Source organism: Crinia signifera, chromosome 12 (genome assembly GCF_055691185.1).
Source record: "Crinia signifera chromosome 12, ASM5569118v1, whole genome shotgun sequence".
NCBI classification, from domain to species: domain Eukaryota; kingdom Metazoa; phylum Chordata; class Amphibia; order Anura; family Myobatrachidae; genus Crinia; species Crinia signifera.
In genome coordinates, this window is record NC_139228.1 from 75,522,125 (window position 1) to 75,538,017 (window position 15,893).

At 46.8% G+C, this 15,893-nt stretch overlaps 1 protein-coding gene across 2 annotated transcripts; it reads left to right on the forward strand.

Moving 5' to 3' along the window:
- Window positions 1–96: 96 nt before the first annotated feature.
- Window positions 97–15,488, forward strand: DORIP1 (dopamine receptor interacting protein 1). 2 transcript variants are annotated; one of them, XM_083167797.1, is made up of 5 exons: window positions 99–257; window positions 8,013–8,537; window positions 9,907–9,996; window positions 10,096–10,230; window positions 12,858–15,488. In XM_083167797.1, the coding sequence occupies exons 2-5, from the start codon at window positions 8,014–8,016 to the stop codon at window positions 13,039–13,041; spliced, it is 933 nt and encodes a 310-aa protein (XP_083023923.1). In that variant the 5' UTR covers window positions 99–257; window position 8,013; the 3' UTR covers window positions 13,042–15,488. The 2 variants fall into 2 exon arrangements, with proteins under 2 accessions (XP_083023924.1, XP_083023923.1); XM_083167798.1 differs by lacking the exon at window positions 10,096–10,230 and having other exon boundaries at window positions 97–257.
- The last annotated feature ends 405 nt before the right edge of the window (window positions 15,489–15,893 follow it).

The following is a 15,893-nucleotide window of genomic DNA, read 5'->3' on the forward strand; positions in this document are numbered from 1 at the left end:
ACACACACACCCGCGGCCTGCCCTTTTCCGCGTGCTTACGTCCCAACGCCTGGCGTGCCATGAGCCGGAGGTTCTTCCAGCGTGGAACGCACGCCGCGGACGTGCTGACGTCACGGGTGTTGTTGTTATTGTCGTCGTGCGCAGCTGGGCAGAGGCCGTGTGCGGACGAGCAGCTGGATCCATGTCGGAAGTGGCCGGAGCCGCCCCCTGGGGCCCCGCGACCCACCTTCTAGGCTGAGTGCGAGCACCGCTAGCGGGTGAGACACCCCTCCCTTTTTCGAGGCACGCAACTGTGCTCAGCAGACCGCAGGGGGCTGTGTAGGTGATTCCTGGCTGCGAGAGGGTATTGCATGCAGAGCCAGGGTCACACTGCACAGCACTGTGCATTACATGTCCATTATCAGGGCTGTAAAAATAGTGCAGGTCTGTTCCACGGCGGTTTACAGGGATTACCTAGTCGTTGAGGAGCCTGCACTATGTGTTCCCTGCCCCATGTATACATATTTACACCAAGGGTTAGTTTATGTCATAATCAAATTACCCCATATGTTTTTGGAGTGTGGGAGGAGGTAGGCGCATATGTGGGAAGAACGTACAAACTCCATACGGGTCCTTGGTGGGACTATAACCCAGGACCCCCGTGCTGTGAGGAGGTATTGCTAACCAGCCCTTGCATGTCAGTATACATCTCATTGGTTTCGGTTGATAGATCTACAGTGTCTAGATCTGGGGTAGCCAACCCTAGTCCTCGAGAGCTACCAACAGTGCATGTTTTGCGGGTCTCCTCACAGAATCACAAGTGAGCTAATTAGTTCCATCTGTATATCTTTTAAAATGTGTCAGTGATTAATGAGTGCAGCTGTGCAGCAGCTAGGTTGTCTTGAAAATGTGAACTGTTGGTAGCTCTCGAGGGCTAGGGTTGGCTACCACTGGTCTAGACAATCAGTCAATACTTCTACCCCAACTTGTGTGATATGCACCCATCAGCTAGACACTTCAGGTCCATCCCTGCCAAGTCGTCAAGAACCGCAAAAAGCTTCCCGACAGCTATTCAGCTATTAAACAATGTACTCTAAGATACGGCTAATCTAACCACCTGACTGCTCCATCTAACCGTGCAAATCATAACATGTGAATTGTCATTTGTATGTGCAACTGATGCAATGTATGTATGTCCTGTTATCCCTCTTGTACCATGCTTGAAGCTGCACTGTATCCACAAAAAAATTCCTAGTGTACGAGAGTATACATGGCCAATAAAGTGATTCTGCTAAGTTCAACAGGGTCAAAAATTCGACATGCAATAGGTCGACAGTGTCAAACATGAGAAAGGTAGACACAAGAAAAGGTTTATTTTTTAAGCAGCTTGTTCTTACTTTACCATTCATGTTGGTATAGCGGGAGGCAATAATAGTGTGCCAGCACTGTGCCCGAAGCATGGCTTGAGGGTCTATGTCTCCAGTTGTTAACATTGACTCCCAAAAAGAAAAACTCATGTCTAACTTGTCCTGTCTACCTTTTTTATGTTGACATTTTGACCCTGTCGACCTTTTGGGTTAAACCTACTGACTGTCTATCTAGACACTGTCTATGTAATAATCCGCAACCACGTCTCATTATCTACAAATTACTCTGCTCCTTTCATTGAGCATGCAGCCGCTTCTCGACAGGGTACCCTACTCCACTCATTCACCGTGCAGCTGCTTCACCAAGGATACCCTGCTCCACCCATTCACCGTGCAGCCGCTCCTCTGCAGGAAACCCTGCTACTCTTATTCACCATGCAATCGCTCCTCCCAAGGGTCAACCCAGATCAACATTCCCGGTCTCATACCCTGCTTTATTCCTGGGTCAAAGGCCTGGGAATGTCGACCCAATTTGACCCTTTCACACAAGAAAAGGTTCCGTGTTTAAAGGCAAAGTACCAGGTAGAATAGCTTGACCTAGTCATCTGCTTTTCAGTGTGAATGGGGTATTGGTGAGCTTTATGTCACTGATGATTGCATGGATCAATTTATCGTATTACTGAAAACCACCTGGTATAATTGAAAACTCACTAAACACTATTGTACACCCCTAGTGTTCACTCTAGGATTTTTTTTAGGGCAGGGTGCTGCCCTCGAGTAGGCACCGCCCCATCACTTAGCAGGACACCCCCCCCATATCTTACAACTTACGTCGAGGTGGTGGTGGCAGGGAGGCACCTGGAAGAGCTGACACTCCATTCTTAGTAGAGGTGAGCAGTGTATCAGAGCCTTATGCAGCTGGAACAGCTGCTCTCATCAGAGGAGGTGAGCGATTTGTCAGCGGCGGATGGGATGAGTATAGCAGCGTGTCAGCTCTTTCAGCAGCATCCTGCCCCCCCGCCGCACTGAAAACCCGATGAAATCCTCTGATAAGAGCATCTGTCGGCTCATCACATCCAGCCGGGTTATGATGTAAATCGTCTACACTGTAGATGGTCGACAGTTACAAAGTCGACGGGGTCAAAAGGTTGACATTGAAAAGGTCGACAGGGTCAAAATCTGGACATAGTTAAAAGGTCGACATGGTTTTTAACGTTTTTGGGGTGTCTATGTCAACATAGCTCGACATGGACACTGTCTAAGTGTACCATGTCCTCTTTGCGTTCGGTGCCCAGCTGCGCTCGGCACACTAGTTTATTCTCCCTCCACGCTCTAGTGCAGGCTTTCCAAACCACGGTCCTCAAGGCACACCAACAGTGCAGGTTTTAGCGATATCCAGGCTTGAGCACACAGGTGAATTTATTAAGACCGGAGTGATTCTGATTAAACCATCTGTGCTGAAGCCTGGATATCACTAAAACCTGCACTGTTGGTGTGCCTTGAGGACCGCGGTTGGGAAAGCCTGCTCTAGTGGATGGTAGGGCATGAAATACCACCTGTCGGCACATGTCGGCTAAAATTTTTGTAGAAAAATGCATGTTGACCTTTTCCATGTTGACCTATTGCCTGTCGACTATTTGACCCTGTCGACCTTTTGACTGTCGACCATTAGTGGTCGACCATATGATTGTCTATCATGAGTCAGTCTATAGGTGCGTACACACGTATAGATTTTCTGTCTGATTTATCTGGTGGGAACAAAAATCTGGAAATGTATGGGAGCAACTGACAATCAAAAAATTGGTCCCAAACACTTGAAAACAGACAGTGATCAGTCAGACAAATTGTTTAAATCATTCTGATATAACAAATTTATCAAAGCATTTTTTTTTCCTGCATTTGGGTAGAAATTTTTGATTGTCATATGCTCCCATACATTTCCAGGATTTTGTTCCCACCAGATAGATCGGACAGAAAATCTGTACATGTGTACGCACCTTTAGATCTGTCCGGATACCATCCAGTCACATCCCATCCCCCGCTGCTCTCAGCACAGTGGAGGGTGTCAGAAGGCGAAAAAACAGGCAGGGCACTAAGTTACACATTAAGCCACACACTGTAATGCCCACTACACATTATGGCACACACTGTAATGCCCGCTACACATTATGCCACACACCGTAATGCCTGCTACACATTATGCCACACACCGTAATGCCTGCTACACATTATGCCACACACCGTAATGCCTACTACACATTATGCCACACACCGTAATTCCCATTACACATTATGCCACAAACTGTACTGCCCATAACACAATATGCTGCACACTGTTATGCTCATTACACATTATGCCACACGTTGAATGTAATGCCCCCAGTAGTGCACCTTTCACAATGCCCCACAAAAAGTGCCACTTACATTTTGTTCCCAGTCCAGCCAGGCAGCCCAACATTCGCTGCCTTCACTGCTGCTATGGTGGTGGAAGGAGAGCAGAGCAGCTACACAGAGAAGAGATGTGCTGCAGCTGTCTCCTTTCCTCGGCGCGGAGAGGGAGAAAAGAGGCAGCCTCCCAGCTTCCCCGCTTCGTGCTGCTGCCAGCGGATGGGGGGTTCATAGCCAGAGGGACGGGGTTAGGGGGAGAGGAGGGAAGAAGCAGCTTCTGCTCCCTGGTGGGATGGGAGGCAGCTTCTGTCTTTTCGGCAGCGGCGGGGACACTGATGTAACAGACGGGACACCTGCCACTACTCTGACCTACACAGGAGTCCACGCTCCGGAGGTGGACTCCCGGCCGACACAACACATGATTGTCTATGTACCGGGGAAGCCGGGTAGCGCGCACAATTTGGGCACTTCATTCAAAAAGTATGCAGGCCGCCGCTGTCACTATTGTGGGCGTGCCCCATCTATGGAGATGGAGGGATGGCCATCGTTGCTATTGCCATTGATGGTGCTAAACTATGGAATGGATGGCCATCGATATTTTTACTTATCGATGGTCATCCATTTTGTTTAACTGATTGGCATGTAGGCCAATCAAAACACAGGGGCGTGGCTTCGCAGGTGTCCCAGCACTTAAAACCCCCCCCCCGCAAAACATTGGTTTTGCTGTACCATTGATGGAGGGAAACCATCTGGTTCTCCCCCCATCGATGGAAAAATTATTCTACATTGGCCATAAACCATCGATGATTTTGAATGGTCGATGGCCATCCCTACGGAGATGCTGGGATTCCATCCTTCCCCCGAAGTCTCCCTTGCATTCACTCACACTGGCTGTTTTAGCAAGGCGCTGGTAAACGGGCAGGACGCGATTTGCCCTTTAAAGATTGGGCAGGGCGCAGACTAGCGGGAACACTACACCCCACGATATACAGGTTTGTCACCCCTTGTTCGCTGCTCATATATTCCCAATATTCTGCTTAATTTATGTAATATGCAGGTAATCACCCCTTGTATACTGCGCAACTCTATCCAGTGTACATCTGATCGCCCATTGCTGAATCTCCTTTGTGTCCTGTTATTTGTCCCTTGGTACAATAGTCTACACAAAAGCTATATACAGCGTATTGGCTGCTTTTCCAACTTACACATTCCTTTCGTACATATTCACGCTCTTGTCCCTGAAAGCAAACAAACTATTGACGCCTATTATTTAAAGGCTTTATTGTATTTTGTTCTAAAGCAGGGGTGGGGAACCTTCGGCCCTCCAGCTGTTGTTAAACTACACATCCCAGCATGCCCTGCAACAGTTTTAGTATGACGAAATAGCAAAACTGTAGCAGTACATGCTGGGATGTGTATTTCAACAACAGCTGGAGGGCCGAAGGTTCCCCATTCCTTTTTCTACAGTCTGATGTTGCTGTGCCTTGCATAAGCAGAGGATTTCATTTCATGTGACAGCTGCCGCTGTTCAGATCTCTGGGATCCGGTCCCTGGGTCGACAATGTATGTCAACAATGACTAGGTCGACCACTGATGGCCGACAATGAGTAGGTCGACATACCCTAAGTCAACAAGCCACAGGTCAACATGAACATGGTTGACACTGAAAAGGTTGACACAAGTTGTTCGTTTTTATTTTACTGACTTGGTTTGCACCGTACTATCCAAGTGGGCATAGAGTTAAACAGTGCCTGAAGCATGGCGAGCAGGCGCGGGACACTTATGTTTATGTCGACTTACCTTGTGCCGATCTTTTGCTACCGTCAACCTGCAGTATGTGGACAGTTCTTAGGTGTTGACCATTAGTGGTTGACCTAGTAACTTGATGTAGAGATTGTCTATCATCTGTACCAGTGGTTCTCAACCTCGGTCCACAAGGACCCCCAACAGTGCATGTTTTCCAGGTCACCCGGCAGGTGCACAGGTGCACTCATTATTCACTGACACATTTTAAAAGATCACAGGTGGAGCTAATTAGTTCACCTGTGATTCTCTGTGGAGACCTGGAAAATGTGCACTGTTGATGGTCCTTGAGGACCGAGTTTGAGAACCACTGATCTATACCATAACCAAATCTCTAGTCCTGTTTTTGGATAATGTTACTGACCCTAATCCGGGAGGAGGGACTATTAGTGTCGCCCCAGCACCCTGCACGGTACTTGTTTAGTTTCACGGCGGCACTTCCCAGCAGATTGCATCGCATGCAAATTGTATGCAAATACCGCACGAGATTTGCATGCGATTTGCGTACGATTCGATCCGCGATGCGATTTAGCACACCCCCACTATCCACGTCAGGCCGAAGCGTGGCGAGCGCAGCGATGCGGTAAGTGTCCTCCTGACCTGTTCATACCCCCACTATCCATGTCGTCGCGGAGTGTGGCGAGCGCAGCGAGACACCTAGCCTGAAGCGTGGCGAGCGCAGCGGAAAACGAGCCTGAAGCGTGGCGAGCGCAGCGGAAAACGAGCCTGAAGCGTGGCGAGCGCAGCGGAAAACGAGCCTGAAGCGTGGCGAGCGCAGCGGAAAATGAGCCTGAAGCGTGGCAAGCGCAGCGGAAAACGAGCCTGAAGCGTGGCGAACGGACATGGATTACTTGATGTGTATTCCAAGGCCCCTCGCCATGCTTTGGGCTCGTTTTAAGCGGTACCTCGCAGGACTCGCTGCGCTCGCCACACTTTATAAAATCAATTCCAAGCCGATGTGGATAGTGGGGTATGAACAGGTCGGGAGTATGCGTATCGTGTCCCCTCGCGGGGCACCCTGCGCTCGCCACGCTTCGGGCTGACGTGGATAGTGGGGGTGTGTTAAAACGCATCGCAGATCGAATCGTATGCAAATATTGCATGCGATTTGCATATGATTTACATACGATCTGCTGGGAAGTGCTGCCGTGAAACTAAACAAGTACCCCCTGACCCTTATCAGAGAGGAGGGCGTATTAGTGTCACTCTAGCACCTAATCAGTGGGGAGAGGATATTTGTGTCACAGTAGTTATAGGGCGCTGCGCCCTGCCAGATAGGCCCACAGGACATGCTTCATGGGTACTTGTTTCGTAGCAGGGCGCCCAGTACGCTCTAAGTGTACAGAGCTATTCATTGGCATATATTCAATGCCGTGGGCGAGCGGTGACTGCGAGCAGGACTTTTTGCTCGCAGTCACCGCTCACCCTGTCAGTATTCAACTGACCCCCCCTCATTCGCAAATTCCCCCTCGCTCCGTTTTTTGAGCGAGGGGGAAGTTGCGAATGTGCCTCCAAAAACTGCGAGAATCGAGGCTAATTACAGCGAGTTTGCTGCACTAGCCGCGGCTCTCGCAGTTTAGGGGAATCCTCGCAGTTTTGTGACTGCGAGGATTCCCCCGGAACGTTGCATAGTGCGAGCGGCCGGCGCGGGGGTTAAACTGTGAGGATCACTGGTTTTCTGTGATCCTCGCAGTTTAACCCCCTCGCCGGCCGCTCGCACCGGCATTGAATACTGGCCTTTGTAGTAGCATCGCATCGCATGGGCCATTTTAGTGCGATGCGATTTTTTAATGTAATTTATTCACTGCTCTGTTGGCCCCAGGGGATCGCATCGCACCTCACCTCAAAATCAAATGCGATCATTAGCTATACACTTGCATGACATACAATGAGGTTTTAGTCACCCCCTCACTATCCATGCCACCCCGAAGCGTGGCGAGCGGCGGCGGAATGCGTCCTCCCGACCTTTTCATACCACCACTACCCAATGTCATTGCATCACACCCTGTAAAATCGCATGCGATTTTGCGGGGAGGTGCGATGCGATCCCCTGGGGCCAACAGAGCAGTGAATAAATTACATTAAAAAAATCGCATCACACGGCACTAAAACGGCCCATGCGATGCGATTTCTCTATGGTACCCTACGTAACAAAACTGGGCGCCCTGCTAGGAAACAAGTACCGCTTTATGTCCTCAAGTTATGTTAAGAGAACATTTTTCCAAGATGAAAACACAGGGAGCGCTTGAGAACACTGTCAGTATTTTTTCTGTACTTATTTTTCCAAGATATCCATGCTTACGCACAGGTAATTTAAGTAGTGCCTTATTTAATTGGATTTAACCCATCTGTGGCCACCAAAGACGGTTACGGTGCCTTGAGAACCGATTTTCAAGTACCGCTGTTTCAGAATGCACCATATGTGCCAAGCTGTAACTGATAACTAGGAATACTTTACTTCCGATCTCTCTACAGGATGAAGACATTGTTTCAAGAGATCAAAGCATCCATCAAGAACAACTCTGACCACGACCGCTCGTTCTGGAGGCCGGTGCTCCCCTGGGGCGGTGTGTTCACCATTAAAGCTGGCCGCAAAGCGGTGTCTTGTATGCCTCTTTACGTCGAGATAACGCTGAAGAACACGTGTACCATCGATGGGTTTTTAATGCTTCTCTACGTCATCCTACGGGAGAATAACTCGTTCCCCCGGGAACTGGCTCACTACCTTGGCCGGGAGTTCGTTGATTACTTCCTGCACCTCATGGACACCTACAGTTTCACATCGGTAAAGCTGCTGTGGATATGGGACAAAATGGAGAAGCGCCAGTACAAGTCCGGCATACACAAAGCCTCTCTGGAGATTGACTTGTTTGGCAACGAGCACGAAAACTTCACTCGAAACCTGGAGCACCTGATGGCCACATTGCAGGAGAGCTATTGCTCCAACCCACAGTGTCCGATCCGTGTTCAGGAGAGTCACATGCAAACTATACTGATCAAGTAAGCTGCTATTATCCCAGTGACGAGGCATGTTCCCGTCCCAGGAACACAAGCTAGAATTACAATACGTATAAGCTGAAACGTTGATTGCAGAATTTGTACATGCGTGGTATTGGCGTGTTCCCAGGGGCATTGATAATGCCAAACGCTGATACTACGTTAACAATTTATTTGATCAAAACCTCCAATTTTTAGAACGCCTCTACGTATAACCGTACATAATAAAAAATAAAGCTGAAGAAATACATTTGCAATGCAGACCCCCCCCCCCCCCCCCCCCCAAAAAAAAAGCACATTGGCAGTACGAATGAATCGGAAAATCCATTTGTGGTCTGCTTAAGGGACTGTGGGGGTTATTCGGTCCACACCCATGACGGTGTGCTGGGGTGCCGGGCTGCTCCATTACCATATAAGGCTTTCCCATGTAAATGCTGGGCGTTGTCATGGTAATAAGGCGGTGGAGCGGGGGGCTGGCAGCTGACATCACCGGATGTCAGCTGCCCGCCCATATCCGTGCCAGCGTGCACGCATATGGAAGTGACTTAAAAGTCGAAAGATGTGGGCGGTTACCCGCGGCATACGAATGGATGTCTATGCTAAACATCCATTCGCGGCCTGTGCGGGCAAACCCGCACTGCGAGAGGGGGGGGCGGGTAGGCATCCATTCGCCGGGAGGGGTTTGGTGCATCAACGAGAATATCCCCCTGTATTACAAGCAGTCTGGTGTGTATGTGGCAGTAAAATCTGGTACCGTATACAGGCGACTCCTGTCCAGTTCTGTATAGCATCTGGTAATAACATTATCAGGAGCAGGGGCGGATTGGCCTGACGGAAACCGGGGTAACCGCTCACCCCCCTGGCTGGGCTGCGGACCGCGCGACCGACATCCCCGCGTTTAGCAACCGCAGGACTGTGCCCAAAATCAAGATGGCCGCCACCAGCCTCATGTCTTACAGCACTAAAAATAGCCGCGGGAGGGCTGGTGCGCATGCATGGCCACACACAGCCGCTCCCGCTGGCGTCATCTGATCCCACCCGGGCTGCTTCAAGATATTTCCCAGGCTGGTTTTAATTCCCAATCCGCCCCTGATCAGGAAGTTCAAAAATCAGAGCGTAAAAGGAGGGAGTGTAAAAAAATAAAATTGATGGCCAAAATGGGCTGACGTCCTGCGACCTGCCTGTGGCTCCATTGTCAGGAGCATGGAGGCTGACCCACCACTACTCCAGTGCCAAAAATGAGTTATCCCTTTTCACATGGTCAGTGTTTCGTTACTTTGACTACACATTAAATTCTTAGGAAAAGCATCTTCTCTGATTCTACCATGTGGTTTATACAGTAAAGACTATGCCTGTTTCTCCACCATTTCAGCCCCCCTCATGACATACCACACGGAGACCTCATTCAGATGGCGGTGGATGAGCTGTTCTGCTCCAGGATTGAAGTATGTGACGAGACCGGGTAGGTGACCCCAAGCACTGGACGGTGATATGTGTAGGTATATACAGTATATAGGTGTGTGTGCTATAATGGTAGGTGAGACTTTTCTGTCTCTTCTAGGTGTGGCTGCTTGAGAGAATTTTCTCAGAGAATTTTCTGTCATGGAGCTCCGCCATTTGTTATCTTAAACATGGAACAATGGAAGTCAGAAGACCTGGCTTATGTACCATATAACTTGGATTTATCTGAACATAAGTAAGTACAAAGCGATCGTAAGCTCCGTAATAAGACTCCCAGAGACTGCCTGAGGTATCTCAGACTGTAGGGCAGTGGCGCCAAACTCAAGGCCCTCAAGCTGTTGTGGAACTACACATCCCAGCATGCCCTGCCCCAGTTTTAGCAATCCATTATATAAAATCTGTGGCAGGGCATGCTGGGATGTGTAGTTCCACAACAGCTGGAGGGCCATGAGTTTGACACCACAGCTGGAGGGCCAGCAGCCACTGGTAGCGAGAATGCATGCTGGGACATTTAAACAAGAGCCATACTGTATGTTTGAGGGCAACGTGGTTGTTCCCACATATAATTACTGGGGGTTCCCATCTTCACATGGCTATCGAATGTGCCCATGGACAATTAAAAGTTAATGTTTATTAATACATTTCGGAGGGCACTTACCAGTTACTTTAATTCACATAAAGATAGAAAACTGTGTCCCGTTCAGCAATAAGTAATGCTTAAATGTTTATGGGCTTGAAGTAATACAGAAAGATTTAAGGGGTGTACACACGGTGCGATTGCCTTGTTATTCCATTCCAATTCAATCGGGTTCAAATCGCATGGCAAGACAAACGCATTCGATTTGGACAATATCGTCTTGCCACAGTCTATTTTTTCTATTGAGTTTCGGGATCGAAAGCGTTCGATTTCGGTTCGATTTTGCTTATGTAAGCAAAATTGAATAGAAAAATGGACCACATCTGAACCGTGTGTATGGGGCAATAGTGTCAGGATCACAGGTGGGGGGGGGGGGGGGGGGATTCAATTGGGCGCAAGGTTTACATTTTTAATTCCACATGTGGTCCCGATATCTGCAGTGTCCAATTGAAAAAAAAAATGCATGTATATACGGTTCGATTCATTTCTGCTTACCAGGCTGCCTATATTTGCTGGCCAATGATGCCTGAATCCCCCCACACTAAGCTGTGAGCAGACGTGAATGGTTGCATGCGCCCGCACAGTAAAAATCAATCATCCAATGATTTTTCTTCTGTTTGTTGTGAAAAGTAAGCCAGGACTTATTTTCATTTGAACAAAGACTATTTGGAAAATTGGAACCTAAGGGGTTCCAGAGCAAGTCCTAATTATTAACAATTTGGGAAATGCCAGACCTGCTCTTCAGGTGCGTGAAAAAAAAAAAAACAGTGATTTTTTTTTTCTTTTATATAAAATCACAGTGTCTCATTTTCTCGCTAACGGAATAGTAAAACTCTGTGTCTGGCGGAAACACCACCTGCTGCAGGATTTTTCAACACGCAATTGAATCCCCCCTGTAGAGTTTCGTACTTCACAGTGAAATTGCATACACAGAGCAGTTTGGGATTATATAAAAACAATAGTGGATAATATAAAGTTAGCTGATGGTGGGACACTTGATATTGAGATATGTGCAGGAGACTGTACTATGACTTGTAAACAAACTGCAGAGGGAAGGGAAGAAATGTATACATTGGGCATAGGATGAATTGGAAGTATTGCCAAACCTGGGCTATAACTGCTTTTAAATGTAAACTTTTTTTTCCCTAACAGAATATAGTCCATAGAATAAGATTATTTGTATAGTATTTTACTTTCATGATCTTGTGTTCAGTCAATAAAGATAAATGTGTTACACGTGTCCACACTAACCGACTGCTACACTTCCGTTGTGTAATTAAAGCTAGTCCCCTCTTTTTCTGTTATTAGTCGCAATGGTTGCTGGATGGGTGTTACTGCAAAGACACAAATCTTGTTATCACCCCCACCACCAGATTATCCCCCTGTACCTGCTTTGCCAGTTATTATAGGACAGTGGTTCTCAACCTTGGTCTTCGGGATCCCCCAACAGTTCACGTTTTCCAGGTCTCCACACAGAATCACAAGTGAAGTAATTGGCCCCACCTGTGGATCTTTTAAAATGTGTCAGTGAATGAGTGCACCTGCTAAGTGACCTGGAAAAGGTGAACTGTGGGGGGGGTTCTGAGGACCGAAATTGAGAACCACTGCTATATTACATTGATACACTGCAGCATAAGGCCATCATATGTCCATTTCCCCATCCTGGAAATGGTTACTAATTGCTGACCTTAGTGCAGGCATGTCCAAACTATGGCACTCCAGCTGTTGTGAAACTTCAAGTCCCATCATGCATTGCCACAGTTTTGCTGTTAGGGAATGCTAAAACTATGGCAAGGCATGGAAAGATATGTACTTGTCCTGTATGGTGACAATATGTATTATGATGTATCATACAGCTGTAGGCGGCCAGCTGGTAACTGCAAGGCCATAGCTGTTCTGTCATTAGCTGGGGGATGTGTCAATTATACTGAGCCTGTTATCTTACACGGGAAGCTAGTGACATAACGGACACCTAGCTGATGTCACCAGGAAATAGAGACTTGATAGGCTGCAGTCACATATAGTCCTGTTTTCCAATAGTTTGTAAGCTCTTGGTATGTTTTTTACACGAGTCTTGTTTTATTACTCCTTTGTTAGCAGTTGTAAAGCATAATGTTAATGAATAGTAAATGAGTCCACAAAATAACTGATTCTTGTGGGAGGTCTGTAGTGAGTGATGTTGGATAAAACAAGGCTTGTGATTGGTTTATCTGCTCTGCCTTCAGGTACCTTCTGGAAGGCGCTACCCTGTTCAACAGAGATGAGCACCATTACTCCGCAGCCTTCCAGATTGACGGATACTGGATGCACTACGACGGCTTGAGGAACGTGAACTTAATCCTCTTGAACAAGCCTCCGGAGCTGCTGCTTCTGTCGTCTTTAGTTTATGTGCGGTCTGCAGAGAAATGACTGATGAAATGAACAATTGTTCCTGAAATTCCTTTGTACATTTGTTTTGCAAGGGGAAAAAAAAAATGATGCTGTTCTTAATGTTAGCATCTCCCACATAGCGGACAATGGTCTGTTAAAGGGCATATATGATTAACTGTGGCCCAAGCCATTGGTTAGGCTGATGCAGTAGTCAGGCAATGGCAATAAATGGGTGTGTCAAGAGCAGGGCAGGTGGCTGATGGCCGTGCAACATGACCGAAAAGAAGCGCTTCAGTGATGTCATAAGTTGCTGGCCAATGGACAGACGCGATTCTTCCCCGTAGTGGTCAGGTCATAAATTGGTGACCTGCACTATGTTTAGGGGGTCAGGGACCTTTCAAAGACAAGGATTGGATGTTCTAAGTCAGGGTTAGGAAATTGGGACGTTCTATACAAAGTGCCACACGAACAGCTGCTTCTGCCTTACCTCATCTTATATATGTCTAGTGTCCGTGTGTAAACGAAACACTGCCATCTGCTGGCAGCGAGTGAAACTACATCTTTCACACATACAGAAAAACAGGCAATGAAAAGGTAGCAGATTAGCTTTCAAAGCTTTTGCTTCGAGCGGGCTTAGCTAGTCCGGTATATTAAAGGCGTAGTCATAGTCTGTGACAAACTAAGGCAAACTCACAGAATCTTTCTATAAAACTCTGCACTTAAGCCATGATTGGTAATTATGGGTTATATAGTCAGAAACTAGAGTTAGAAGAGGACTGGCTGACAGCATGTGTTAGTGTAACGTGGCGGGGTTAGTGTGGTACCGTAACGTGGTGGGGTTACTGTGGTACCCAGTCACAGATGCTGCGTAGCCACAATTCTTTTCTGTTATGCAATAACCGGATACTTTTCACATCTGTTCCCAACACTTTATCTTTCCTGTTCTCTTTAAAAAAAAAAAATTTGGATAATAGATCAAATCTAGCATTACATTATAACCGTTATATCTACATTTCGTAGAGGCTCAGTGAGGCAGCTCTGATGCAGCCTCCAATGGGACTACGTCAGTCCTGACCAGGCAACACAATGAAGGCTGAATTTTAGGGTGTCCGTCACACACACAAGGATCCTGTATAGTGGTGCACGGTGCCTGTTGCTGTGATTTGGGTTCTGGCATATATTCAATTGATGCCGTTTCCATTCCGAAATAGTTTTTCCAGAATGGATTTGGCATACATTCTTAATGCAGCTGTGAAATCCAAAGTCGAATTTGACTGCTGATGCTCACCTGGCTGGCATGGGGACCAGGTGAGTGCGGGAGCCAGGACAGGCCTGGGTGAGCTGTTCTCACCTGGTGGTGGTGGTGGGTACGGGAGGCGGCGGCAGACAGGAGGACGGCGCCGTCCTCCCTGCCTCAGTTCGGCATCTTTTTATGTTGAACTTTCGGTTTTGGCTGTGTTTCCGTGAAAAGCAGGTGTATTAGCAGCTATTCAATCAATCCACCTGTTTTTTTTTCGGCAGGTCGGAACATTTCGACCTGCCAGATTAAAAAAAAACAGATAGCATTTAATAAATCGGAGCCTCTTCCGATCGGTTTATGTTGAAAACTGCCATCTTTTCGGCAAGACTGCAGTTTTGACATGCATTGATTATAACCCCTCTGTGGTAAAGGATAACTTTAAAACAGAATGTAGTTGACTCATTGGAGTCCGTCGGGATTCTAAAGACCACTCTTCCATGGCAACTGCTGTGTGGATTACAGAACAGTGATGAGGACAGCTGTTAAAAGTATTATTCTTTTTTTTTTTTTTGTTATGTTGCGCAGAAGTGTTATTTTACAACTGAAGTTGTATTGGTAGTTTGTTTATGGGTTTTTTTTTGTTTACCTTTTTTCCCCTCGCTGTGCAGCAAACTAGTAGTTTGTATTATGCCAGTCTGGCTAGCCACATTGCAATGCCAGTTTACAGGGTTAATGTGCTGCAGCTTCCACACTGCAGGAGAACATGGAATGTACCATAAACTTCATTTCTCTATCTGTATTCTCAATGAACTTATATTTTGGTTCTCAGGACCCCACACCAGTCACGTTTTCCAGGTCACCTGACAAAATGTCAGTCAGTAATAAGTGCACGTGGAAACCGTGAACGGTGTGGAGCCCAGAGGACAGAGTTTGAGAACCTGTGCACTTAACAGATGGCGCTTTCTTCAGCTTTGCAGCCCTATCCTAGAATAGATTGTAATAAATCACCAGGTGACTACTGTGCAGGAACAGAATGGATGATTCCAGATCAATAATACAGAGAAAATACAATATTTTACAATTATTTTTGTACCTTGAGAGTAGGGAACCCTTTAGCTATAGGAATATCACATTGCTCAATGGTAGTATTCGCCTGGGGAACGAATACAAAAATGGTTCATTGGAGAGTTCTTAAAAATGTTTTATCAGATGACAGATGTTGTGTCCATTTCCTCTCTCCCCCCCCCCCCCCATCCCTCTCAATTTCCAGCACTTTTGCTTGAAAAGGAACGTGGAAATAGGTCCTTAATGAATTTTTGTTAAAGTGTGTAATAACCTAAACACTGTTACTGTACTTAGTATATTAAGGGATTCACTGCTTCTTCACACTTGGCATCCAAGATGGAAAAAAAAGTTTGGACTATGATAGTTCTGTAACATGTAATATATATATATCTATATAGCTCAGCTAAAATGATCAGGTTGGGGAGATGGATCAATCCTTGGTGCTAGATCTAAAACCAAACAAACAATCAGATTTTGCCATTTTACAGGCTCTGTATTAAGAAATGGCAAGTTTTGATAAATCTCCCCCATGATGAAAATAAAATAAAGTCTATGCAATACTTTATAATTATTTTACACTATTGTT

Coding starts and splice junctions, on each gene's coding strand:
- DORIP1 (XM_083167797.1), top strand. CDS start 8,014: ATGAAGACATTGTTTCAAGAGATCAAAGCATCCATCAAGAACAACTCT. Junction 8,538..9,906: donor ATGCAAACTATACTGATCAA/GTAAGCTGCTAT, acceptor CCACCATTTCAG/CCCCCCTCATGACATACCAC. Junction 10,231..12,857: donor TTGGATTTATCTGAACATAA/GTAAGTACAAAG, acceptor CTCTGCCTTCAG/GTACCTTCTGGAAGGCGCTA.